The sequence below is a fragment of the Culex pipiens genome, chromosome 3 (assembly GCF_016801865.2).
Source record: "Culex pipiens pallens isolate TS chromosome 3, TS_CPP_V2, whole genome shotgun sequence".
NCBI lineage: Eukaryota > Metazoa > Arthropoda > Insecta > Diptera > Culicidae > Culex > Culex pipiens.
In genome coordinates this window covers 21,469,277-21,497,018 of record NC_068939.1, presented here as the reverse complement: position 1 = coordinate 21,497,018, position 27,742 = coordinate 21,469,277, and the positions used below count along the sequence as shown (strand labels likewise).

The window sequence follows — 27,742 nt, the reverse complement described above, 5'->3', positions numbered from 1 at the left end:
TTTCGCCATCGTCCCTCTTGTGTTTGCCAGCCAACCCTGAGCTGCTGAGAGTCCTGTTTCTTCGTCGCGTGTGTCAAGTCGCCGTCGTCATCGTCGGGATAGAAAGAAAAGAAAAAGAGGAACAAAAAAAAGTGAAAGGAAAAGCCCGAGCCAGTGAAAAATCGACAGATTTTTCCTGCTCGCCCACAAATGCGTTAATTAACGCGAACTGCGACGGAGTCACGTGCGTGCGTGCGTGAGTGAGTGTGTTTTGTGATTTCGGAAGCGCTACGAATCCTCGAGGATAATCCGCACCGAGGATGGCCGATGCGGATTTCGAGGAGTTTCGCCAAACTTTGGATACTTTTCCAACCTTCAGCAAGGCTCCAGCACCGTTTTATACGTGAGTAAACTAGCAGAGAATGGGGAAAAGCTGACGGGGGGGAAAATATGTGGTTGTGCCACCCTCCTACGCACACACACACATACACCCATGTTCACATTTTCGATGCTGGAAGGAAAATCTGGACTTTTCACTTGGCAAATATTGACGAAAATTGCGTTTCTGGCAGCACACCTGGCAAAGAAGGAAGTGATTTAGTGTCCACGGAAGGACGCCCATCTACACGCGTCCTGTCACCGCCTTCCGATTTGGTTCAGGGACGAAAAATGATTCATGCTATTTTTATGCTTCCATTTAGCCATAGGGAACATGGTGGCCCCTCTCCTTTCCTCGTTTTCTTTCGCAATTGGTATCGTAAAATGTTGCTCAAAGTGTAATTAGATATACAAATGGGTGGCGAAGAACTTGTTTACCCAAAAAAGAAATGTGATTTTCATTGAGTTGATCCATATTACCGACGGGCATATCAAAAAAGATATCCAGGAGTGATATTCACAGTTCGTTGTCGAGATTGTATCTAGACTTTTTTTTCAAAACAACCTCTGCTCTATGGGTTTGCTATGTACATAAGACCTTTTGAAAAAGTGAGTGAGGTATGATGTTTATCCCGAGCATGGGTAAATAACAAGGGAAATTCGTAATAATACCTTTCTCTGGTATCAATACCAAATTTTGGTATTCCTGGACCCTTTAAAATTTGTCTTAAGGATTATGCAAGAGCAAAATGTGGTATCATACCAATTTAAGGTATTGTTTTGATATTGCACAATTGCAGAATTTGTCAATGATCGAACACCACATTTTGGTATTATTTTGGTATTAAAGTGTTTTATCAAATTCCTCTGAAACTATGGGAAAATTTTGACCAATTTTGACAAAATAATTAATTTTGCGCTAAAATCATGTCTCAAAGCGAATGCTTTCATTCAAAACCGGAAATTTCAAACTTTATATTAAACATTTTTGATATACCCCCTATAAAAGTGACTTGAAATTGTGGAAAATTTTCTAAGTCAGGATGGCACATTTTGGTATTTAAGTGTTTTATCAAATTCCTTTGAAACTATGGGAAAATTTTGACCAATTTTGACAAAATAATTAATTTTGCGCTAAAATGATGTCTCAAAGCGAATGCTTTCATTCAAAACCAGAAATTTCAAACATGATTTTAAACATTTTTGATATACCTGTTCGGGCCACAGACTGGCCCCACGAAATGCGGCGGATTTGTTTGCCGAAGGCGATAGGTGGACTCTGGACTGGCCGTGGGCGTCGGAAAGAAGCACTCAATAGTTTCTCACTAAATACTAGTTTATTAAATAATAGCTAAAACTAGAGAGCGAAATTGTTCTTCCTGCTGGTGGCGCGAGACTCACGTGGACAAAACTTCTTCTCGGTCGACTCCTTTCACGCGCCTTTTCCTTCTCCCTTTTCTGTCGTCGATCGTAGCAACGGCTGCCGTTGCGCGCTGAACACAGGGTTGCATCGATCGCAGCAAACATTGCGACGATGACAAGTGTTGCCATTTTTCCTCGATAGGTTGGGGATCCAACAATACCCCTTACAGAAATGACTTGAAATTGTGGAAAATTTTCTAAGTCAGGATGGCACATTTTGGTTTTATTTGAATATTGAAAGGTTTCATCAATTTTCTTTGAAACTATGGGAAATTTGCTAAAAAAAATTTACGAGTTAATTAATTTTGCGCTAAAATGACTTGAATGTTAAAGATGATTTTAAAAATTAGTGTGATATACCCACTAATATTTTTTTCAAAAACGTTGAAATATCTCTAAGTCGGGATAACCAATTACTTTGAAAAACGAGTCAATCGACAGATTAATGAATTTTGGTGAATTTCAATTCAGTTTCATTTTAATAATACTTATTTTTCAATCTTGTTATTTTTCAGAAGCTTCAAGAACTTCAAGCACAGGCCGTTCATCAATGACAAATGCATTCGGTGTGGTGAAGAATATCACTAATAACAACATGGAATCATCAGGTGAGTAGATTTGGCTGTTGCATATGAATAATTTCCGTTTTTTCACTAACTGCAACTGCTGCACTAAAAATGGTATGAAAATACCAAATTTTGGTATTACTTGTTCAAATACCAGCGACCATAATGTGCTCTTGGTTGCCCAGTAATAGATGGTAAAATACCATGAAATCATACCAAAATCATGTATGTGAAAGACCACAGAAATACCAAAATATGATTTTCCAAGGGCGCGAGAATATCTTAAAAATAAAACCATGGCAATACCAAGTTTTGGTATTCAAGCAATGTTCAAAAATCCAGAAGACCTCAACTTGGTATTGAAATGGTTTTATTTTGAGGTGGGTAATTCTCCGCCAACTCACACAGCAGTTGCCCCGACCCCTCTTCGATTTGCGTGAAACTTTGTCCTAAGGGGTAACTTTTGTCCCTGATCACGAATCCGAGGTCCGTTTTTTGATATCTCGTGACGGAGGGGCGGTACGACCCCTTCCATTTTTGAACATGCGAAAAAAGAGGTGTTTTTCAATAATTTGCAGCCTGAAACGGTGATGAGATAGAAATTTGGTGTCAAAGGGACTTTTATGTAAAATTAGACGCCCGATTTGATGGCGTACTCAGAATTCCGAAAAAACGTATTTTTCATCGAAAAAAACACTAAAAAAGTTCTAAAAATTCTCCCATTTTCCGTTACTCGACTGTAAAAAATTTTGAAACATGTCATTTAATGGGAAATTTAATGTACTTTTCGAATCTACATTGTCCCAGAAGGGTCATTTTTTCATTTAGAACAAAATTTTTCATTTTAAAATTTCGTGTTTTTTCTAACTTTGCAGGGTTATTTTTTAGAGTGTAACAATGTTCTACAAAGTTGTAGAGCAGACAATTACAAAAATTTTGATATATAGACATAAGGGGTTTGCTTATAAACATCACGAGTTATCGCGATTTCACGAAAAAAAGTTTTGAAAAAGTTGGTCGTCATCGATCATGGCCGTTCATGGTCACCCGCGACAGACACGGACGACGAAACAAAGAGAAACGCAAAAAGTAACTTTTTCAAAACTTTTTTTCGTAAAATCGCGATAACTTGTGATGTTTATAAGCAAACCCCTTATGTCTATATATCAAAATTTTTGTAATTGTCTGCTCTACAACTTTGTAGAACATTGTTACACTCTAAAAAATAACCCTGCAAAGTTAGAAAAAACACGAAATTTTAAAATGAAAAATTTTGTTCTAAATGAAAAAATGACCCTTCTGGGACAATGTAGATTCGAAAAGTACATTAAATTTCCCATTAAATGACATGTTCCAAAATTTTTTACAGTCGAGTAACGGAAAATGGGAGGATTTTTAAAACTTTTTTAGTGTTTTTTCGATGAAAAATACGTTTTTTCGGAATTCTGAGTACGCCATCAAATCGGGCGTCTAATTTTACATAAAAGTCCCTTTGACACCAAATTTCTATCTCATCACCGTTTCAGGCTGCAAATTATTGAAAAATACCTCTTTTTTCGCATGTTCAAAAATGGAAGGGGTCGTACCGCCCCTCCGTCACGAGATATCAAAAAACGGACCTCGGATTCGTGATCAGGGACAAAAGTTACCCCTTAGGACAAAGTTTCACGCAAATCGAAGAGGGGTCGGGGCAACTTTTCCCGATTTCGTGTGAGTTGGTAGAGAATTACCCAGGTATTATTTTACCCTTGGAATAACATGGTTTGGTATTGTTGTGCCCTTACACATACAAGATTTTGGTATGATTTCATGGTATTTTACCATCTATTACTGGGCAACCAAGGGCACATTTTGGGCGCTGTTATTTGCCCAAGTAATACCAAAATTTGGTATTCCCGTGTTATTTACCCCAGCTCGGGATGACAGGTTTGATGCAATTGATATTCAGAAACAACTTTATTAAAATAATATATTAAACAATTCTTTGAAATGTAAATATCGTTAAGCTTGATAAATCCATAAATGCTAACCATTTGAAAAATTGTCAAAATTTCACTCATAATGGAATGTGGCTACATGCCAAATATACATTATCATGATCCCGGGTTGCCGGATCTTAGCACTTTTGTAATCATTTAAATATTCCAATAACCTAACTAACGAAAGGTCAGATGATGGATCCTGGCATAGTTTCCATTCCATACAGATAAGTGATATCCGCACACTACGAAAAAACGTGTTATTTTCGGTCAAATATGATGTACATACATAATTTAAGCATCAAACTAGACGTATAGCTGTGTTAAATAAACCGGAAAATTACACGACCCAAAATTATCCAAGGTCGTGTAAAATAGCATTAAACGCAGTTTGGTTGATACTGATTCTAATAGATATCTCAAAATTCTAATTGGATGATCAAAAACGTGTTTATATTGTCATTTCTTGTATTTCCAAAGATTTTCCAAAGTATTTTGCTACCTTGTTGTTTTCGTTCACCACCATTCTTCCGGCATGCCTTTTGTACTGAGGAGGCCACCCCGCCGGAGAAGTCATCATGGTGACGCAGCTGAAGGGAACTCTCTATTTGTGCACTATGTTTTGATCCGCTCCGGGAACATCGGAACAGCAGCTTGCCGGAACAGTTTTACTTAGCTCTTCGCGACTAGAACGTATTTTGCTTGAGTTTAACAATTTCTGCAACGAGTCATTTTAATTTTCAAATTCTGATGAATTTTTTTTAGAAAAGACATAATTTGTATGCATTTTCTTAAAATTGACTGTTTGTACTACATCCTGATGATATTTCTACATTTTCCACAAATTAAATGATTTTTTTTGCTAGCTATAACAAAAACGATATGCTACTAAGTGTCCGGATTTCGAATCATGCCGTTATGTGCATCATTTTAAGCATAAAATTGGGTTATTTATTATGTAATTTTAGGTTTCACATACACGGAGAAAAATGAGTTTCAAAAATTCCGTTATTGAAAAACGTACCATGCAATAGAGGAGAAAAGCAACTCGCGACAAAATTTTGAGGCTAGGAATTTTGACAGGTATGATTTTCATAAAGTATTCGCCTCCTTTTCTCTCCCACAGAAAACCTGGGAACGAGGTAGCTGTCAAACTAGACCAAAATGTTAAAGTCACTCACAAAATGAACTTTGAGTGATTTGAGTTCATTTCTGACGTCACGATTTTCTCCTCTATTTGAACACTTTGTTTGTGGTTCTCAATTTCATGAACGTTTGTTCACGATTAAAGGTAAGAACAAGATTGTCCGTCAGGCTTGGACGCAAACGCAAAATTCTGCGCCTGTCATCATAGCCTGACAGTCATCGACCATTGAACAAAGCAACCCCTGCAGATTGTTCGACTGACAGCTGATGGAAAAATCGAACTGGCACAGCGTTCTGCGTTCACCACTGCGTCGAACGGACAATCTTGTTTTTAGCTTAAGGGAACTCATTTTTCTCTGTGTAATGTCACGAAATGCCAATAGATTGTGTGCGTTTTTAGTGTGCGGCATAATAAAATTTAACATTTTACATATTAAATAATTAATAAATTATTTAAATGTTACACAATTGCTTACTGAAAAAAATTATGATTTAACCTAAAAATTGATAAATCCTCATCAAAGTGTTGCCAAAGCTGCCGGTGGTTTCCTGATGAAAACAAAGAGTTGTCACAGCTCCCTGTGAAATATGTTGGCTTGACATCGGGGGGCCTTCCCTACAAAAACAGCTATAAGTCGCATGGTAAAAAACTTTTGCGGGAAAGATACAGCAGGATTCTAATGGAAATAAAACGTTAGGTTTGAATGTGTTGGTGAATTTCAAATAGAAAGATATTGACAGGAATTGTCCGGATGTAGCTCGTTTTCAGCAATAGCTTATGATGCGTTGGAACGAGACACGTCATAAAAGGATATTGACCTCAAGGCTGTATATTATAAGTAGGCGCCATCTTGACTTGCATAAGAATAGAGGAGAAAATCGTGACGTCAGAAATGAACTCAAATCACTCAAAGTTCATTTTGTGAGTGACTTTAACATTTTGGCCTAGTTTGACAGCTACCTCGTTCCCAGGTTTTCTGTGGGAGAGAAAAGGAGGCGAATACTTTATGAAAATCATACCTGTCAAAATTCCTAGCCTCAAAATTTTGTCGCGAGTTGCTTTTCTCCTCTATGTGTTTATCACTCCGTGACACTCAAATCAAAACAATAACAAAAGAAAAGCTCGGAACTTAACCTCAAAGGTAAACAACCGAATGAACTTTTTTGACAGGTGTCAGTTCCGGCACTTAGCAATTAAAATAATAATTTTGTTCCGGATGTTCCGTTTCGCATGGACACAAACACTCCTGGTCACGGGGCAAGGACACGGCCACGGGAATGGCCAGGAACAGACACCTACACGGCCAGAGACACGAAAACGGCCAGAAGCACGGGCACGAACACGGGCAGGAGTCCGGACAAGGACACGGCCTAGAGCACGGCCACGGGAACGACCAGGAACAGGCAACTACGTGGTCAGGTGCACGTACACGAACACGGCCAGAAGCACGGACAAGCACACGGGCACTAATACGAAAAAAAACTCGGATTATGACGTTTCGCGTAATCGGAAGCAAATTCAAATTCAAAAAAATGCTAAGTCCCGATTTGACACCTGTCAAACCACTCAAATGGCACTCACAAAATGAACATGAGTTCTTTGAGTTCATTTGCTACGTCACGGTTTTCTTGCCTATGGAACGTGACAGAATCACAGATAGTGATTTTGACGACGCTCAAATGCGAGTACTTTTGGACAGACAGCTGAACAGAAAAATCATCGGAAAACATTTTTTTTTTCGATATAAATAGTCAGCCAGTATTGGGATTGAATTCTCGATTATATAATTGAAATATTTTTAAAGAACAAAAATTCCGTGAATTTTCATGAATTTATCGTTTAAATTACGAAAAACTTGAAAATTTTAAATCAAGCCGTAGTTTTATCTGGCCTCCTGACAGTTTTGTGCTTTTGCTCTCATTTGACAACCGTGTGCATTTTCATATTTTTATGAAGGCAAGTTAAAGTAAAATCATGCTTAGAGGAATGGTCTTAAAAATAACTTTTTTTGTTGAATTGCATTTAGATTAACATTTCCAGTTTTTTGGGCTATTTGAAAGCACATTGCATTTTATGAGTGAGTACAAGTGGCTCAGTATCATCCCTGCCGACGGTACGTTAATTACAATTGTATAACTCTATATCCCATGCTAAAGTGAGATGAAATCAAATACTGAACTCTTGTACTCATGAGTAAATTGTCTCTCCTACCTATAAATCAAAGGTTATCTCAAAACGGTCATTTGTCACACACCTGAAGCAACTTATCACGAACGTGCCGAATCTTTAGCAATAAAGAATCAAAAATAAGGAAAAACAGCGTTCCAATTCGAATAACTGTCCACGTGACAGAAGGATTTTCTCAACCTGATTTTTTCTTATCAATCTGGGGGGGATTCCTTTCAAGAAAATCGTAAACCCTTACCTTCAGATCGTTCCACATGAAACTGTATGCTAACTTCTCAACCGGCAAACCAAAAGAAAATCATAATGCATGAAGTGTGGGAATCCCTTTTTAAGTGGCATTTTACGATTCAGCCCCCAAGAACCCAAAAAACTTCGCTGCCTAAATCATGGCGACACGTTTTTCCGGGTTTTCTCCCCGACCCGGCATCCCCCCATCACTAGCATCTCATTAGGCGAATGACATGCTTCGAGCCTGTACTAAATTACGCGTTTTTTCTTCTACAGCTTGTGGACATGGGAAAAAAACTATGTTTTTTTTCTTGAAGAAGATGAAAAAAATATTAGTTTAACTTGATGGTTAATTATTTCAGCCTTTTCTAATACAAATATCAGCAAATCTTTATTTTGACCATTTTTCGAATGAATAATCCCATCGTGCTTCGAAACAACCCATCTCGGATAGATTTGTTGGATCACAATATTGGAAAATTTGGCAAGCGGTCCGGCCGTGTCGGCCCAAGCCGGCAGAACATCGTCATCTCATCAGAGGGATAAGGGCAAGGCACGTAGTTCGCAACGGTGTGTATACCGAGAGTACCTACTACTTTCTAACGAGAAATTGAGCTTATGCAAACACGACATCTGGGTCCGGTCGACGACGGTGCCAGGGCATTATCCGGAAAGTGAGGAAATCAATCTGCGACCTTCCGGGCCGGGCGCTGTATACAGAGCATTCGGAAGATATAAAGAAGCAAAATTGATGAACGTTTGGATCATCGCACGATTTTGACCTCGTTGGTGAAGGGAGGGATGGGTGACACTTATTTAAGGGTGGGGGTTTATTGTGGAGTTTTGCTAAACGGTCGATGAGTTGAGAAATGAAAAAAGTTCGAAAAGAAATCTAAACATTTATTGTTATTGGCACAGGTGACAGTATATTAAAGATTGATATAACACTCTGTTCCAATAAAGACAAAATCACTAAACTTGATTTAAACTATCGAAAGAGATATCTGAGCACAGTACAAGAAGATTCATTCTATTCAGTGTGCATGTCATTCGCCTTCGTCTTAGATCTTGATGATGTCACCAGAGGCTGGGCTGTAAAATCCAGCAATCAATACTTTCTCATTTCCCTTGGGCGTCAAAAAGTTGCAAAGATGCACGTTTGATTACAGAGAATATCTGGCATCTGATCTATTGGTTTTTGTTGAGTCAAAATTCAATCAATTGTCATTCAGTCGTTCAGAATAGATTGCATAACGCTTTTTTATGAATTTTAAATCAAAGTAAGGCTTCTTAATATTCAAACAAATTTGGAATTTAGGGACCACGTATCGGTAAAGATGTTTGGGTATTTTTTTTATTAATGAATTCATTGATATTTTGCAGTCTTTTCATAATTGCATAACTATAATGAAAATTTGGCTTTAAATTTGAAATTAGTTTTTTTTTACTTGAAGTACAGTCACCCCACATATTCGGAACACCCACAAACTCAAAACGCTCGAAACACTTATGTGATAATTTGTCAAAAGCTTGCCAAATGATTTTTTCTAACGACCCTACTATTTGTAGGACCTTCATTTGAACTGCATTTCAAGACTATTTCATCCACAGAGGAAAAACAATCATGGTTACAGTACATCTGGGAAGGGGTAAATTTTTTTATGTCAGAAAAAAATGTAATTTTACCTCTAAAAATGTGTAATTTTACCACTAAAATGATGTAAGGTCACTATTTCAGGCTAATTTGAGGTAGTATTACATCATAAAAGAGGTAATATTAAACCTTCCAAATTTACACAATTTTTTACTGTGCATTGCAGCAAAATACTGCCTCCAAGTCGTCTGTTTCATAATTGTGGAATGTTATTAACCCACAATGTTAATACACCTGAATTGAACTGATATTTTCACAAAAAAGTTATCAGACCATTAATTCAACATTACAAAGCTTGAGTTTCTTTGGTTTCAATGTGTTTTTTTTTAATAAGTGAAAAATTGTAAAAAAAAAATGAAGAGCGAACCAAAATTGTTCACACCTGAGCATGAGCATGAGCATGGTTGACTGCCAATGAGCTGCTACTCCGTTATTGACAGATCAGCTGAAGTTAAACAATGAATCAAAAATGATCAGTGGGAGCCAACCATCCGTTCACTGTTTAACCTCTGAAGATCCCTACTTTATTAGTCAATACCGGCGCCCTTCCAAGAAGCCTGTAGTTCAACGAAAGGGAGGAATGTTAGTCCGATAGTTGAAGTTGCATACTCATCAAGCACATAGTTTTTCGCTATATACTTGTTGATACCGCTTGAGACCGTTGAATCCACAGCATCTCCTTCAAGCATCACGTGATTAATATTTTTTTGGGTTAGTAGGATAAGGTATTGGCTTTTCGATGCCTCCCGAGCTACGGCGCTATGGGGAGGACTTTCATAACAGACCCGTCGGCGAGCCTTCCGAGCAACGGTGCTATGGGAAGTTCTTTCTGGTTAGCACACAAAATCACTCACAAACAGTTATTTTGCTCCACTATTAACTCGACGATTCAAATTGTCAGTGCGTCTTTCGATCATTATATAGAAATGGCTTTTTCACCGCAAATAAATAAAACCTCGAAAAAAATAAAAACAATCCTCCCGACGTCATGCCTTCCAATCAACGATGATATAGGAAGGGCTTTGAAAACCACAAAACAATAAATTAAGACACACACAATTCACGACCAAAGGCACACACAAAAAAAATCACCTATCACTCCGAATGTTTTTTACACCACCTTTACAAATTATGCACTCACCCCATACGAACAGCGACACAAAAGCACACAAAAAAATATCCTGAATAATCACGACTTCGCGTCCCCACTTCCAGCGCACCAATCCGAACCAAAATTGTTCACACCTGTGAGAAAAAGTGTTCTGAATTTGTGAATTGGAAATGTCCTTTTTTTAACTGACTAGGTATCGAAGTAAGCCATGCGCACGGTCGGACGCGATTTTTCTGACGTTGTCATTTTTAATTTCAATATTTTACTTTGAATTAACCGAATATTTAATGAATTTCGAAGAATAACTTTCAGAAGTGGCCAGTTCTAACGATTGCAATGGAAGTGTACGAAGGCAAAGTTGCTGGCAAGTGAAAACGGCAGTCTTGGACGCCGGGAGTTTGCTTATCGGGGAATTGATCCTGAGGTCACGCGTCCCGTTTAATTCAAGAATCTCCAGCCCAAGGCGCTAACGATACTGCTGTTTTTGGCATGTTGCCGGAAGTTCAGCAAAAACAGTTTTCTCAAGGCTGAGATCTTTCCATTTTTTTATCATTTTTATTTATTATTTTATTCTTTCATATTTGTATTTGTTGAATGATCTACGCACTACTTCATTCGTCGGTGAAGTATCCCATCAATCCCTTTCCCCTTCCAAATCCGGATATCTTGGAGGTCGTCTAAGTTCTTAGGCATCTCTATAGGGTATCCAATCATCAAATCCCTCCCCCACTTCCTCCGTTGATCGTGAGGAGTCGACCAAAAGGGCAAATGAGTGGTGATGTGTCATTCGGCACATTCCTGGCGCATTTATTTTCCTTATCGGCGCCAACCTAGCTATTGCGAGCTTTATGTTCGGCTAGAGTTCGGTCAACCAAGCTAAACTAAGCTAAGCTAAATGTTATTTTTTTTAACTGGCTATAAAACGTACAAAATAACGGTCAATCGAAAAATCAATCGAAGGGAAGTGGGGTAAAACGGGCTTTGAAGTTTGAGGTACAAAAAACATAAAAAATCTTCAAATTGCTCGCATTTCCGTAAAACTTTATCAATTCTTACTCTCTTTGATGTATTCGAATGGTCTTTTAAAGCCTTCAAAATGTGCCATAGACATCCAGGGTTGGTTTAACTTTTTCTCATAGATTTTGCAAATTACTGTTAAAAATTGATTTTTTTTTTAATCTTAATATCTTTTTGCAACAGCGTCCAACACCTATAGTTCCATAGGTCAAATGTTTGGGAATTTTTTGGACTATAAGCCTACGGTATTAACTTTTTGGCCAATCACAGTTTTTCTCATAGTTTTTCGATTTTTCTATAACAAACTTTTTACAACGTTAGTTTTTATCCTGTCTCCATAGCGGCACTTTTGACATATGAGCAGTTCTCTCAGATTTCGGTCATTCGATTTTTTTTTGTATTTTTTAATCCGACTGAAACTTTTTTGGTGCCTTCGGTATGCCCAAAGAAGCCAATTTGGCATCATTAGTTTGTCCATATAATTTTCCATACAAATTTGGCAGCTGGCCATACAAAAATGATGTATGAAAATTAAAAAATCTGTATCTTTTGAAGGAATTTTTTGATCGATTTGGTGTCTTCGACAAAGTTGTAGATGGATATGGACTACGCTGGAAAAAAATTATACACGGTAAAAAAATTTGGTGATTTTTTATTTAACTTTTTGTCACTAAACCTTGATTTGCCAAAAAACACTTTTTTTATTTTTTTTAATTTTTTGATATGTTTTAGAGGACATCAAATGCCAACTTTTCAGAAATTTCCTGGTTGTGCAAAAAATCTTTGAGCGAGTTTTATGCAAAATATAGATAATTTTCTCAGCTTTTCAAAAATATTTTTTCTAAAAGGGTGCAAACATGTGTACTAATTTAAAAAAAAATTAAAACTTGGACTAGTTTCAAAAAAGACACTTAAAAATTGATTTAACTTGAAAACGGTGTTTTTTTTTTTCAAAATTTCACTAAAGTACTTTTTGATTGCAAATTTAATTTAACATCGAAAAATGAAGTTGAAAAATTTTTGCGACCAATGTTTCGATTTTTTGAAAAAAATCAGTATTGATTCAAAAATTCATAACTCGCTCAAAGATTTTTGGCACAACCTGGAAATTTCTGAAAAGTTGGCATTTGATGTCCTCTAAAACATATAAAAAAAACAATTTTAGTGAAAAAATAGTACAATTTTCAAACTCAAATAAAAAAGTGTTCCATCCAGATATCATATGTAAAATAGACACTTTTTTTGTGAAGTTTTTGAGTGTAAATTTTTGCTCGGGTGACCCAGTACATCCCAGTTTGGTGATAATTTGATCAAATTCATGTTTCTGAGTCAATTTCACAACAGATACATGCACTAACATTAGGGTGATCATAAAAAAAATCAACCTAAATGATACCACCTGATTCGATTCTTTAGGCAAAAATAAGTAACTGTTTACATTTTGAGCGAAATTGGTTAAGGGTTAAGAGTCACTTTTTATCGTTGAAGTTGGTGAAAAATAATCTTTTCATACAAAAACGTCTTCTTTAAATCATTAATAACTCGTCAGGGTTAACTCGGATCACTTTGCGGTCTTCGACAAAGTTTTTTGACTTATAGTTTAACTCAAGAATCTCACATTTGACAATGATCCAAAACAACGTTACATTTTGACGGAAATTCGAAATTGATGCTTTTTCCCATACATTTTTTCTCATACCAACCTCTGACATTTTTGCCATGTATGTATTTTATTATTACATTATTGTAACCCCTTGATTTTGTGGGTGTAAGAATATGGAGATAACTGTATTTCACAGCTACAGTAGATTCTACACATTTGATTTTTAAATGAATCAAATTTGTTTTCAAGAAATTTAATTTACCATTCAGTTTCAACTGTTTCAAGAGACATCACTTCCTTTCTCGCTCGAGAGTAATTAAAACCATTTCGAGCCACGAAAGCTTCTTCAAGCTCGGTGCTCTCAAGCAAAACGGAACACAACACATCTTTCAAGATGAGAGCTTTCAACCTTCAGCCTGCCAGGCTCAGAAAAAAAGGGCCAACCCTCTATTGTATCGAGGCTTAGCGCACTCTCCCAGCCTCGGTGTCCTCAGCCGTGACTGACTTGGCCTTTTCCATTTTTACTGTTGATACTGCTGGGGAGGACCGTGTTTTTTTTCGTTTTTCCATGTGACACGTGCTCAGACAATCGCGAATGAGAACTCTCGGGGATTTGATCAGAGATGGAAAGACGTTTTGTTTAATTTAACAAAAAAGTATTTTTTAAGTGATTTAAAAATTATGTTGACATTTCCCCCACCGTAGAAAAAAAAACTTAAGAAACTTGTGAAAGTGTCACACAATTTCGCAAACGACACTTTGGTTGACTGGGCTGGCTGTAAAGTTCACAACGTGGAACAATGAACACATCGCCCTTTTTTCCGGGTGACGTTTGTCGTTGCTCAGGGAAAAAGTTTTTCCCAATGAATGCCGAACAAGCTCGCAGACGCAGACCGGCACTTTTTGCGCTGCCTTGCTCTTCTGTTTGTGTCATTTTATGGCGGAGGATAATTTTCCCGACGAGTTTCGGGCTCAAGTTGGGTGCCCCCTTGTTCTGATATAAGAGCTTTTCTTGATTTGAGGAAACCTTTTTTTGCTAATTTTTTGAGGGGTTCTTGCGCCGGGCTATTCTACGAACGAAAACAAAAATAAGAAAGGGAAAAGCTTTCAATTGGGTTTCTCCTTAGCAATCTGATAATGAAGCCAGTTATCAGATTAGATTTTAATTTATGAAAACAAATTCAAAAATTTCGTCAGTTGGAATAGTTTGCTCGACGAAAATTTTGTCTAAAAAAAATCATTATAAATGGTAAATAATTGTCAGAAAATAAAATAATAATAGAAATAATACTTCTACTAAAATAAACTTAATAATCATAGAAAAGCAATCAAAACTTCATCTCATGATTAAGAATACATTATAAAGGCACTCAAATGTGAACAAAAGTCGCAGACAGAATAAAAGAACATAAAAAAACATGAATTCATTGCATTCTCACCTTTCTGCATTGCATTCATTGCCGTTGCTTCCATTCATTTTCATTTCCTTCAGTCTACAAGCAAAAAACAAATCCAAAATGAAAAAGGATGTTGCTGGTGGTGTCCTACCAGAGAGCAACTAAATAGGTCACTACTTCCTGCTGTTGCTGCTGCCCGGTCCAATGCTGTTAGTTCAAGTGCCTTGCCTGGGACTGTATCTTCTATTGATGTCGTCTCCAGGCTCACGTTCACCATCAGATTCTTCTTTCCTGTGGAGTAGTCCCAGGACAGTTGAGCACCGTGAAATTGTTGGAAGTTGATCGAAATTGAATTTAAAAGATATTTCAGCTAATCTTTTATGTTTCTTGTTTCTTGTTTCTTGTTTCTTGTTTCTTGTTTCTTGTTTCTTGTTTCTTGTTTCTTGTTTCTTGTTTCTTGTTTCTTGTTTCTTGTTTCTTGTTTCTTGTTTCTTGTTTCTTGTTTCTTGTTTCTTGTTTCTTGTTTCTTGTTTCTTGTTTCTTGTTTCTTGTTTCTTGTTTCTTGTTTCTTGTTTCTTGTTTCTTGTTTCTTGTTTCTTGTTTCTTGTTTCTTGTTTCTTGTTTCTTGTTTCTTGTTTCTTGTTTCTTGTTTCTTGTTTCTTGTTTCTTGTTTCTTGTTTCTTGTTTCTTGTTTCTTGTTTCTTGTTTCTTGTTTCTTGTTTCTTGTTTCTTGTTTCTTGTTTCTTGTTTCTTGTTTCTTGTTTCTTGTTTCTTGTTTCTTGTTTCTTGTTTCTTGTTTCTTGTTTCTTGTTTCTTGTTTCTTGTTTCTTGTTTCTTGTTTCTTGTTTCTTGTTTCTTGTTTCTTGTTTCTTGTTTCTTGTTTCTTGTTTCTTGTTTCTTGTTTCTTGTTTCTTGTTTCTTGTTTCTTGTTTCTTGTTTCTTGTTTCTTGTTTCTTGTTTCTTGTTTCTTGTTTCTTGTTTCTTGTTTCTTGTTTCTTGTTTCTTGTTTCTTGTTTCTTGTTTCTTGTTTCTTGTTTCTTGTTTCTTGTTTCTTGTTTCTTGTTTCTTGTTTCTTGTTTCTTGTTTCTTGTTTCTTGTTTCTTGTTTCTTGTTTCTTGTTTCTTGTTTCTTGTTTCTTGTTTCTTGTTTCTTGTTTCTTGTTTCTTGTTTCTTGTTTCTTTTTTTGTGTGTCTAAAATCATGCTAGAAAATTGATCTTTTCATTTTCATTAATTCTTTTTTTTTTCCACTATATTAAAGTATTTTTTTAAATACTGAAATTTTCACAAAATACCGAATTTTTCCTCAAATTGCAAATTATCATAATTTGCTATATGAGTATCAAATAAAATGAAATTTTGCATGCTTTTTCAATTTAATAAAGTTTTTTGTTAAATACTAAATTTTTCACAAAATACCTTATTTAAAAAAAACTTAAATTTTATAAATATGCATTATAAGTAACAAACGTCATTATGCGTCGTTTGATATCCATATTGCTTTTTTTAAATGAGTATTTTCGAAAAATATTGTATTTTATAAAAATTTTAGTATTTCACAATGGTAAAAAAAACTCTCAAAAAGTGAAAAAGCAAACAAAAATTCGCTTCGTTTGATACCCATGTTGCAAATTATGAAAATTTGAGTATTTTCGAGAAATACGGTATTTTGTGAAAATTTTCATATTTAACAAAAAAAGCTTGAATAGAGTGAAAAAAACATACAAAACTGCGCTGGGTTTGAAATTATAAAAATTACGGTATTTTGTGAGTTTTTTTTTTTATTTCCCTAAAGAATAAATTCTATTAATGTGAAAAAGAAAATCAAATTTTTACTTCGTTTGATAACCTAATGCAAGTTTTGAAATTTTGAGTATTTTCGAAAAAATATGGTATTTTGTGAAAAATTTCATATTTAACGGAAAAATCATAAATAAAAAGAAAAAGCATTCAAAATTTCGCTTCGTTTGATACCCATAATGCAAATTATAAAAATTTTTGTACTTTCGAAAAAATGCGGTATTTTGTGAAATTTTTAGTATTTTCCAAAAAAAAACCCTTTTATTCTTTAAAAGAAAACCAAATTTCGGTTCGTTTGATACCCATATTGCATACTTAGAAAATTTTAGTATTTTCGAAAATACGGTATTTTGTGAACAATTGTGAATACATATTATAACATGATATGGTTGAATTATTAGATTTTAGAAAGATTTTGAAAATGATGCATCGTTCATTATCGATGATAAGGTTATCGCTAGGGTTAGTGAAATTTCACGATTTCGCGGACAGCGTGAAATCCGCGAAATTTGGCTTTTTCCGCGAAATCCCATGAAATTTTATGTTTGTGTGAAACTGTAACGATTTTTTCAAAATCTTTTATCAAATTTGAATAGGAATAAAAATAATTTTAAGGACTACGGCAGAATTAAGTGAGTGAGTACTCTTATTCCATTTTTAATATAGGTTTAGTGAACTTGGACAATTTCGTGAAATTTAAAAAAAATCATTTTTTTCTTACATATATATATATTTTTTTTTCAAATAAGATCATAATAAAAATTTCAACCATATAGACTGTTTTGAGAAAATTTCATTAATTTTCATTTAAAAAGCTTGATATGAAGCATTTGAAGAATTGTTCAAATTTTTCATTTTTTTTAAATAACTAAATTTAGTTATATTTTTATTCGCTGTGGTAAAACATTTATTACTTTTATTTTTGAGAGGTAAAATTTCTTAAGAACTTTAAAGAATCATGCTTTGTTTTATTCAAAATAAAACGAAGAATATTTTTTATCGTTCAAATCACCATTTCGAATTTTTTCTGAGTCCAGTGTAATTTTAACGACATTTCAATATTTGGGTTTATGATTCCCGTAAAAGTAAAAAAAAATACCACCTTTTTTGTTTTCTGTTCTAGTTTTGAAAAAAAAAAATATTTTTCGTTACAAATTATATTAGTCTATTGATTTTAAAATTAGTTTTTGAAAAGAGAGATTAAAAACTTAAAAAATATTTTGAATGGGCTAAATGTCACAGAAAAAACTATTTTACTCATTTTGTCTGGACAAGATTGTTAAATTTTGCTTTGATATGAAATTCAATAAATTGTAAACAGATAAAACAGAAGCAAATCAGGGAAATCTTTTCCGCTTTATTAGTCGAATATTTTTAAAAACACCCAAGTAACATTTTTTCCAGGAGTTCTACAAGAGCTCTTCAAGATAGCTACAGCATAGCAGTTTGGACCGCGGTAGGATAAAATTCTCTTCAAGTACTCTTCCAAACTCCTGAAGAAGTTTTGAAGAGAATTTTATCCTACCGCGGTCCAAACTGCTATGCTGTAGCTATCTTGAAGAGCTCGTGTAGAACTCCTGGAAAAAATGTTACTTGGGCAGTTCAATAAATGAGAATACGCATACCCTACATTTTGTTTCAAAACATAAATAGAGCCCATCCATCAACCAGGTGGAAACTTTTTTGAAAATTGAGAGATTTTTTGTGTCACGTTCAAATTTAGTGAAGATATTTTTTAGTTTATTTTTTTTGCTTCATTATATATGAAGCATACAAAGTAGTTTCTGTGATTTTAGCATAACATTTTCAGTATTATTTTAACATTTTTCACGTTCCACGAAATTTGTGTGAAATTTTGTGTTTTGAAATTGTGGTCCCCGTGAAATTTGCTATAAGCCTAATAGAAATATCGAAATAACGATAACGATATATTATCGTTATCGAGCCTCGATATTTGGAAATTTTTGAATGAATTTTTACTAGATCACTGATTTGAATTGTGTATTAAAAGTCTAAGGGGTATGTCAATTTCGTTAATCCGATAATTGCCTACATTTATGGTTTCGAGAATATTTATTATATTCTTGAAATTAAAAATCTGGCCAACGTTGTTTCCATCCACAGTAGAGGTGTATCCGGCAAAAGCAACTCTACCCACTAGGACTATCGTCAAGTTTTATCACCTCATGTACAGCACGTTTACCACCACTTTGGGAGGTGGATTCTCGACTGCTCTCTCGCAATCCATTGCCTTTTTGTCCCAAGTGTTTAAAGCCATAAAGAGGGGACTTGAAATGATACTCTGTGCGGCATTTTCAGCAGGCGTTTTAGGACCCAAAGGGCACACACTCTTCACTTGAAATCACCCTCCTCGGTACGCCGTTTAGGCTTGAAAATTGGCCAACCTAATTGCTTTTTAATTAAACTCGATACTAGGTCAAGTCTACCCCCCTCGAGCAACCCAACAACCGGTCAAGTGTGAAATTTTCAATTTTTCTTCTCGTTTTCCCACTATTTTCCTACCAGACTGCTGCCCGATGTGGAGCTGGACGATGAAACGCCGTCGACCAAGAGCGGCGATGACGCCTCGGACCATGAGGACCTGCTGAGTGACACGGACTCCGTTCTCAAACCAACGGTCAACGGTCCCAGCAAAACCCAGCAAATCATCCAAACCATCTCGACCATCAGCAGCAGTAGCAGTGCCGAGGATGACGAAATTGGCGACGGTCTGCGAACAACCCCAGCCGTTGTAGCTGCAGCGGCCAAGGGCTCGGACGTTGGTTCCACCGGGGTGACGAACACGACGACCACAGCACAGGAACAGGCTGGTCAACTGCAGTTGACACTGTGCAACACCACGTCGTCACAGCTGGCCCGAACCAGCTCGTTGCCGTGGATTCCGGGACAGGTCGAGAGGCGGCGCCGCAAGCTGCCGGAAATACCCAAGAATAAGAAATGTGAGTTTAGATACCTTTCGTGGTCTACAGAAAAGTTGAAGCAACTTTTCCGAAGAGAGTAAATCTCTATCCTCAAACCGGTGTTTTTTCGAGACATTTTCGAACTTTATATTAGGGTGTTCCTTCAAAATGGATTTGTTTGATTATGCATCGTAAATGGAATATATTACTAAAGGTTAATAGACATAAAGCCCTGATGGGCAACAGGTAAAAATTGGAAATAGGTCTTCTTAAATAGATTTCTGCAAAATTTGCTCAAAGGGGTAATGTTGGTCTCTGATCACGAATCCGAGGTATTTTTTTCGATATCTCTTGATGGAAGGCGGTACGACCCCGTACAGTTTCCTGGACTTTTACTATGACACGTTTTTAGTGATTTGTAGACATGGATGGAACAATCGCAAAAAAAATCTCGCGAGCAAAAAAATGCTCCCGAACTTTTCGAAAAAAATTATAGAATAAATTGTTGAATCTTATTGTAAGCACTACTTAAATGAATTTATCTCGTTTTGTTTACAATCATCGTTCATTTACAAAAAGTGACAGGACAATTTTGGACGTAAGACGTTACACCTGCAAATATATTAGTGAAATCGATGTTCCGCCGAATAATCCTCATGATGATTTTTTGATTTTCTTTTAAATCATAATTTTCATCAAAAAAAGGAAAAAAAATAAATTCAAAATCGCTACCGTTTCCCGTTACTCAGATGCCAAAAATCATAAGCGAGAAATTTAATGCACATTCCGAATCTGCAATAAAGAGGGAGGTATTTTTTTCCAGAGTTGGGATTCTAGTGAGAAGAAGGAAAGCTTTGCGCTCACTTGCGAGTGAGGTAGAGAACTTGTGGTCCTTTCCTCTCCTCGTTCGACGACAACGAGTTATTTCAAGAAAATTTACCTCGGTTGATCAAAATCAAATTAACACTGCAATTCTGGTTTAAGCGAACGACACGATGGTAAAGAGGAGGCAATCCTTTCTCGCGAGCTAGCCATTCGCGAGTGGGGGAGAGAACAGGCAATCTGCGAGTTGCTCTCGGCAGCTTTGGACTCGCAGCGAGAACTCAAGAGAGATGATTTTTTTCTCGCGAGGGTGCCACAAAACACTGTATTTTTCACTATAAAAAAAAATCATTTTAAAATTACGTGTATTTTCTAACTAAGGTTACTTTTTAGAGTGTACCACTGCTCAACAAAGTTTTAGAACAGACAACAAAAAATGTTGTTGTATGAACATAAGGGGTTTGCGTATATTCTTCAAAAAGGCACGAGCCACATAAAAGTTCGAATAGTCATTCTTATTAAATTTTAATTTGAAAAAGTTGAAAAATTTAAAGAAAACTCACGGAAACAAGAATCAATTATTAACAAAAAACTTTTGAATTTAGCCCTTCTAAATAAATTTTTTCAAGGTACTCCTCAGGTTTGAAAAAAATGATAAAACTCTTTAAAAAAAGTTTTAAAAAATATAAATATTTATGTTTGAAGAAAAATAAAATCAAAGAATGTTAAAAATAGTTCAAAAACTATTTGAACTTTTAAAAAAATATAGAACTCTTTAAAAAAGTTAAAAAAAAATAAATATTTATGTTTGAAGAAAAATAAAATAACAGAATGTTAAAAATAGTTCAAAAATTTGTCTCACATCCAAAGTTGCTAGGTCAAAGTCGAAAAAATCTGGCCAAGTGCCAAAAAAGAATCTGGATGACTCTGGCAAACGAATTTTTGATTATTTTGATAGAATGAGATTAAGAATTAATTCAAAAGCTTGTACAATTCTGATGATTTTTTCATCAAATGGGTTGAATTTAAATTTTCATTGAAAAAAACAATATTTCTGGAGTTTTTCTTTAAAAGTTTTTGCTTTTCGGGTATTTTTGAAACCACCAGGGGTATTAAAAAACACCCAAAAAGCAAAAACTAAAAATTTGGTTTATTGAACCTTTAAAAAAAAACTCCAGATTTCCTTTTTTTACTTTCAGCTAAACTCATTCATTTGTACCAAAAAGATGTTTGACAAATGTAAAATCTGTCAGATAATGATAAATCGTTATTCTGGCTCACACTTGAAAACTCTGGCATTCCCAGATTTATCTGGTGACCTGGCTACCCTGCTCACATCCCAATCCAGGCCATCATTGTAACGAGTTGGTGTCTTCTAGGCATTTGTGAAGCTTATAAACTGGTCATTTTTCAATTCGAAAAGAATCCATAGGGATATTTAAAAAAAGTCCACATGTTAAAAAAGCCGATATCGAGAATCGATCGCATTACTTTTGACACATCGAATCTGTGCCTTTGTCGCAGGGGGCTTCTACGAACTGTCAAACCAATACAAACGCATCGTTATTGTTAGGAACCAGGCTGGTACCCACTTTTTGGATCTTTTACCCCAAAAAAGTTTAAAATAGGGCAAATGTTTCAAGTTTTGTCACGCTCTATTGTAGAAAATTCAATTTATAAATAATTTTTGTTTACATATTTTTCGAAGAATTAGAGCTCGTGAATAAAGTGTTTAAGTGTTTCAATGGGTTTATTGACGATTTGAAGGATTAAATTTTCAAAAGGTCCTCCCTGCAAAGGAAACCCATGGTGGATAGATTGTTTTGAAAATTTAATCTAGATTTAAGGATTAATTACCTTTTGGAACACCGATAATCCGAAAACTTTTCTAAGCCGATCACCAATGAGCAGTTCTCTAGGATTTCGGTCATTCGATTTTTTTTGTATTTTTTAATCCGACTGAAACTTTTTTGGTGCCTTCGGTATGCCCAAAGAAGCCATTTTGCATCATTAGTTTGTCCATATAATTTTCCATACAAATTCGGCAGCTGTCCATACAAAAATGATGTATGAAAATTCAAAAATCTGTATCTTTTGAAGGAATTTTTTGATCGATTTGGTGTCTTCGGCAAAGTTGTAGGTATGGATACGGACTACACTGGAAAAAAATAATACACGGTAAAAAAAATTTGGTGATTTTTTTATTTAACTTTTTATCACTAAAACTTGATTTACAAAAAAACACTATTTTTATTTTTTTTTATTTTTTGATATGTTTTAGAAGGCATAAAATGCCAACTTTTCAGAAATTTCCAGGTTGTGCAAAAAATCACTGACCGAGTTATGAATTTTTTAATCAATACTGATTTTTTCAAAAAATCGAAATTTTGGTCGTAAAAATTTTTCAACTTCATTTTTCGATGTAAAATCAAATTTGCAATCAAAAAGTACTTTACTGAAATTTTGATAAAGTGCACCGTTTTCAAGTTATAGCCATATTTAAGTGACTTTTTTGAAAATAGTCGCAGTTTTTCATTTTTTTAAATTAGTGCACATGTTTGCCCAGTTTTGAAAAAAATATTTTTGAAAAGCTGAGAAAATTCTCTATATTTTGCTTATTTGGACTTTGTTGATACGACCTTTAGTTGCTGAGATATTGCAATGCAAAGGTTTAAAAACAGGAAATTTGATGTTTTCTAAGTTTCACCCAAACAACCCACCATTTTCTATCGTCAATATCTCAGCAACTAATGGTCCGATTTTCAATGTTAATATATGAAACATTTGTGAAATTTTCCAATCTCTTCGAAAAAAATATTTTTGGAATTTTCAAATCAAGACTAACATTTCACAAAGGCCAAACATTCAATATTACGCCCTTTTAAAATGTTTGTCTTGATTTGAAAACTCCAAAAATATTTTTTTCGAAAAGATCGGAAAATTTCACAATTGTTTCATATATTAACATTGAAAATCGGACCATTAGTTGCTGAGATATTGACGATAGAAAATGGTGGGTTGTTTGGGTGAAACTTAGAAAACATCAATTTTCCTGTTTTTAAACCTTTGCATTGCAATATCTCAGCAACTAAAGGTCGTATCAACATAGTCCGAATAAGCAAAATATAGAGAATTTTCTCAGCTTTTCAAAAATATTTTTTTCAAAACTGGGCAAACATGTGCACTAATTTAAAAAAATGAAAAACTGCGACTATTTTCAAAAAAGTCACTTAAATATGGCTATAACTTGAAAACGGTGCACTTTATCAAAATTTTAGTAAAGTACTTTTTGATTGCAAATTTGATTTTACATCGAAAAATGAAGTTGAAAAATTTTTACGACCAAAATTTCGATTTTTTGAAAAAATCAGTATTGATTAAAAAATTCATAACTCGGTCAGTGATTTTTTGCACAACCTGGAAATTTCTGAAAAGTTGGCATTTTATGTCTTCTAAAACATATCAAAAAATAAAAAAAATTAAAAATAGTGTTTTTTTGTAAATCAAGTTTTAGTGATAAAAAGATAAATAAAAAAATCACCAAATTTTTTTTACCGTGTATTATTTTTTCCAGTGTAGTCCGTATCCATACCTACAACTTTGCCGAAGACACCAAATCGATCAAAAAATTCCTTCAAAAGATACAGATTTTTGAATTTTCATACATCATTTTTGTATGGACAGCTGCCGAATTTGTATGGAAAATTATATGGACAAACTAATGATGCAAAATGGCTTCTTTGGGCATACCGAAGGCACCAAAAAAGTTTCAGCCGGATTAAAAAATACAAAAATTAAAATTGAAGAAAAAAGACCGATTTCGTAGAGAATTGCTCCAATTTCTTTTTCAAAACAATAACATTGGGCGGCCATATTGCTTGGATGAGCGCTACGGGAAATTTTGACAGTTCAGCCCACCTGCTTTGTCGTAGCCGTACACAGTAAAATAAATCATGGTAAAATTACATCTGGGAATTAGTGCATTTTTGTGCCATAAAAAGTGTGTAATTTTACCTCTAAAAAGTTGTAATTTTAACACCCTTTTTGTTGTAATAATGTAACTTGTACTTGTATGACACAATCTTTTGTAAACTATCATTTCATTTCTGGTCCCCAGAAACACGTGCACTTTGAATTATTCGAAAAATATTTAGTCTGGGCCGAATGGTTTTTCTCCAAAGTTTGTATGGAGAATTAGTGCTGTTCGCTACTCCCACATATTGCATGCAATTTTTGGATTGTATGCAACAGCGACGAACCGCCCTAATTCTCCATACAAATTTTGGAGAAAAAACCATTCGGTCAGGACTAAATATTTTTCGAATAATTCAAAGGGCACGTGTTTCTGGGGACCAGAACCTTCATGATTCCCCTCGAGTTGAGCCTGCACAGTAATTTTTGTCAATTTTTGTTGGTCAGTGTAATGTGGTCCTCGAACACGCACCAATCGACAGAACTTAATTTCAGCCTGCCAATTAATATTATTTTAAATTTTGGGCAAACATATAAGGTCCACCTGAAGTAAACTCCGTAGCATTTAAAAACAAAATTTCCAAAGTTTTTTTTTAAACTGACCAATGAGCTATTGTTTTTCATATGTTTAAAGAACCTTTAAAAAAAACTCTAGGTTTCAATTTTGCTTATTGGCAGGAGCGTGTCCAGCGAGCCCGAATCTATCATACCTTGACGAAACTGAAGCGTTTACTCATATCAATTTTCAAAATGTCGGTTTGTGTTATGCGTGTATAGTAAATTATCTGGAAAAATACGCTTAGTTCGAAAATGAGCCAGTTTTTGCTTATAGGGGAAATATACCCTTTGCAATCAAACACCTATCTTTGTCATATGGAGAGTTTGATGCTCGATTAAAGCTCCAAAAATACTATTTAGACTATAAACTTACCAGCAACAGCACCGCCTCGAGTAAGCACGCAAATGTATGCCACTTTCTGGCCAAAAAGATCAAATTTAATGCACTTTGATCATAATTTCTATTTTGCGAAACCATTTCTCATCATTTTGGTGGCACACACATCCACACGCAAGATCAGAGGTTAACTGCTTAACGAAAGTCGCCAACAATATCTTTTCACTTGCGCTAACGATTTCAAAGCGCTTAAGATATAACATTGCTTCCTACTACCGGCAACCTGTTCTTTCGCACATTAGTTAGTCACTCAGTTGAAAAATAATCCGAAAAATGTAAATAATTAGCAAGCACCATCAAAAAAACAAACGCGCTAAGTCTTTTGACGTTTGAATTTTGAGTTCCCATTCCAAACGAAGGCTGAAGAAAACCGAGCGAGAAGCGAAGGCAAATAAAGAACAAAGCGCCTGTTGGTGTGAGCCAGTGATGCCAGGAAACGTTCTCTATAAATGCTACTTTTCGTGAGTGTTAGCATAAAATTTCATCAATTTTGGCAGCACTAAGCAGACCCAAAAGGGGGCTGGAAGAAAAAAAGAACTAAGCTGAAAATATGAAAATGGGCGTGGCCCAATGCATTATCGATTGATTAGAATACATTTTGGAAATATTTTTTTCAAATGCTTGTAAAAGGAATAGAATAGCTTGTAGTAAAAGTGGAAATAAACAGAAATGTTCACAAAAGGTTGCTCTACTCGTTAGTGTAATTGGTTTTGGTAAATTTCAAGGAGCACTCCAGATTATCCAGCATCATTCAAACACGATCGCTTATTAGGCTTAAAATGGGTTTATTTACCCTAACTTTTGATAAATTGGGAATTTTTTTTTAAAGGAATGTTTATTTTGACGTACTCAACAAAAGATTTTAAGGACTCAAAGTTGTACAATTTAATCTAGTTGTTTGAAATGAGGGAGGTTGAAATGTCTCAAATATCACCGTTTTTGTAAGTTTGAAATTCTTGTTACGACTCTCATTCCGCATTCTCTTTCAGCTTCCGTACTTCAGATGCTCTCCTCCGGGTACACCTCGCTGGCCGACGAGCTGAACGCCAGCCGGAAGGGCTCGATCGGCAGCCACGGCCACAACAGCCACTTTCACCACCATCACCACTCCGGCAGCACCAGCACAATGCTGAAGCAGAACTCGCTGCTGGCGCTCAAATGTGGCTACCTGCTGGACGAGGACTCCAGCCCCGACTCGGACCGGCTGCAGAGCCTCGGCGACGTGGACAGCGGCCACAGTACGGCCCACTCGCCGACCGACTTCAAGAGCATGTCGCCGCAGGCACCGGGACCGGGTGGCCAGGAGCCGAGAACGCCGGAGGCCACCTCGCCCTTTCCACCACCGTACGGGGGCGTTCCGTTCAGCCAGCTGGAGATGCTGGAGGCGACCCACCGGGGACTGCACAAGTTTGTTCCGAGGCATCATGATGAGATTGAGGTTGAGATTGGTGATCCGATTTACGTGCAGAAGGAGGCGGAGGATTTGTGGTGTGAGGGGGTGAATTTGAGAACTGGGCGGCAGGGCATCTTTCCGTCGGCGTATGCCGTCGATCTGGACTACAACGACTTTGACGCGACCGCGGTCGAGATGAAGCGGGAACGGTATCTGTTGGGTTATCTTGGGTCGGTGGAAACGCTGGCCCACAAGGGTACGGGGGTGGTGTGCCAGGCCGTGAGGAAGATCGTTGGGGATGGGACGGAATCGCCCAAGGCGCAGGCTTGCATCCTGGAGATTTCCGACCAGGGGCTGCGGATGGTGGACCGGTCGAGGGTGAGTTTGTGCCATTTGATGTTAAATAACATGATTATTTGAAATTTAATTCTCAGCAGAACAAAAAGGACAAACGGCCCTGCATCGACTACTTCTACTCGCTGAAGAACGTCTCGTTTTGTGCGTTCCACCCGCGGGATCACCGCTACATCGGCTTCATCACCAAACATCCGACGGTGCAGCGGTTCGCGTGCCACGTGTTCCAGGGCACCGAATCGACCCGGCCGGTGGCGGAAGCCGTCGGGTAAGAAGTTTGGAGTTCTTTTTGGGAGTTTTTGAAATCTATTTGATTTTTTATCATATTTTTAGGAGAGCATTCCAGAGATTCTACCAGAAGTTCATAGAGACAGCATATCCAATCGAGGACATTTACATAGAGTAAAAAGAGATTTCAGGACGGAAAGGTGCGGAATATTAAGGTGAGGTCGAGCGGAAGTTGGGGACGGACAACCAGAACAATTCAACCAAAGAGTAACGTTATCTCATTCATTAAAGCAACAGCAGTTATTGACTTATAAGACAAACATATAGTTTACCATTTGTTAGAAAGGACATTTCCCAGAAGAAAATAACGAAACAAATATCAGCAGTAAAATGTGACAAGCTTTCACCTTCTAAAATATTTCTCTTTCTATTTTAATCTACTTTACAAATCTGAAACAAACTGGACAAAACCTGAACTAAAAATAAATTATTGGACTGCAGTTTCACCATTTCAAAAGCTTTTTTTTGTTTTCTATAGCAAAACTATTACTTAAAAGAAATGAGCAATTCTCTACCAAAACCGGAAATGGATTTTATTTGTATTTTTTGATTTGACTCAAACTTTGTGGGG

At 36.0% G+C, this 27,742-nt stretch overlaps 1 protein-coding gene across 1 annotated transcript; it reads left to right on the top strand.

Annotated features, from left to right (window-relative positions):
* The first annotated feature begins 67 nt into the window (after window positions 1–67).
* LOC120412874 (JNK-interacting protein 1) lies at window positions 68–27,532 on the top strand. Its single transcript, XM_039573505.2, has 5 exons — window positions 68–382; window positions 18,993–19,426; window positions 26,126–26,907; window positions 26,967–27,151; window positions 27,217–27,532. Exons 1-5 carry the CDS (start codon window positions 300–302, stop codon window positions 27,287–27,289), a joined length of 1,557 nt encoding a protein of 518 aa, XP_039429439.1. The 5' UTR covers window positions 68–299; the 3' UTR covers window positions 27,290–27,532.
* The last annotated feature ends 210 nt before the right edge of the window (window positions 27,533–27,742 follow it).

Coding starts and splice junctions, on each gene's coding strand:
- LOC120412874 (XM_039573505.2), top strand. CDS start 300: ATGGCCGATGCGGATTTCGAGGAGTTTCGCCAAACTTTGGATACTTTT. Junction 19,427..26,125: donor AATACCCAAGAATAAGAAAT/GTGAGTTTAGAT, acceptor ATTCTCTTTCAG/CTTCCGTACTTCAGATGCTC. Junction 26,908..26,966: donor GGATGGTGGACCGGTCGAGG/GTGAGTTTGTGC, acceptor AATTCTCAGCAG/AACAAAAAGGACAAACGGCC.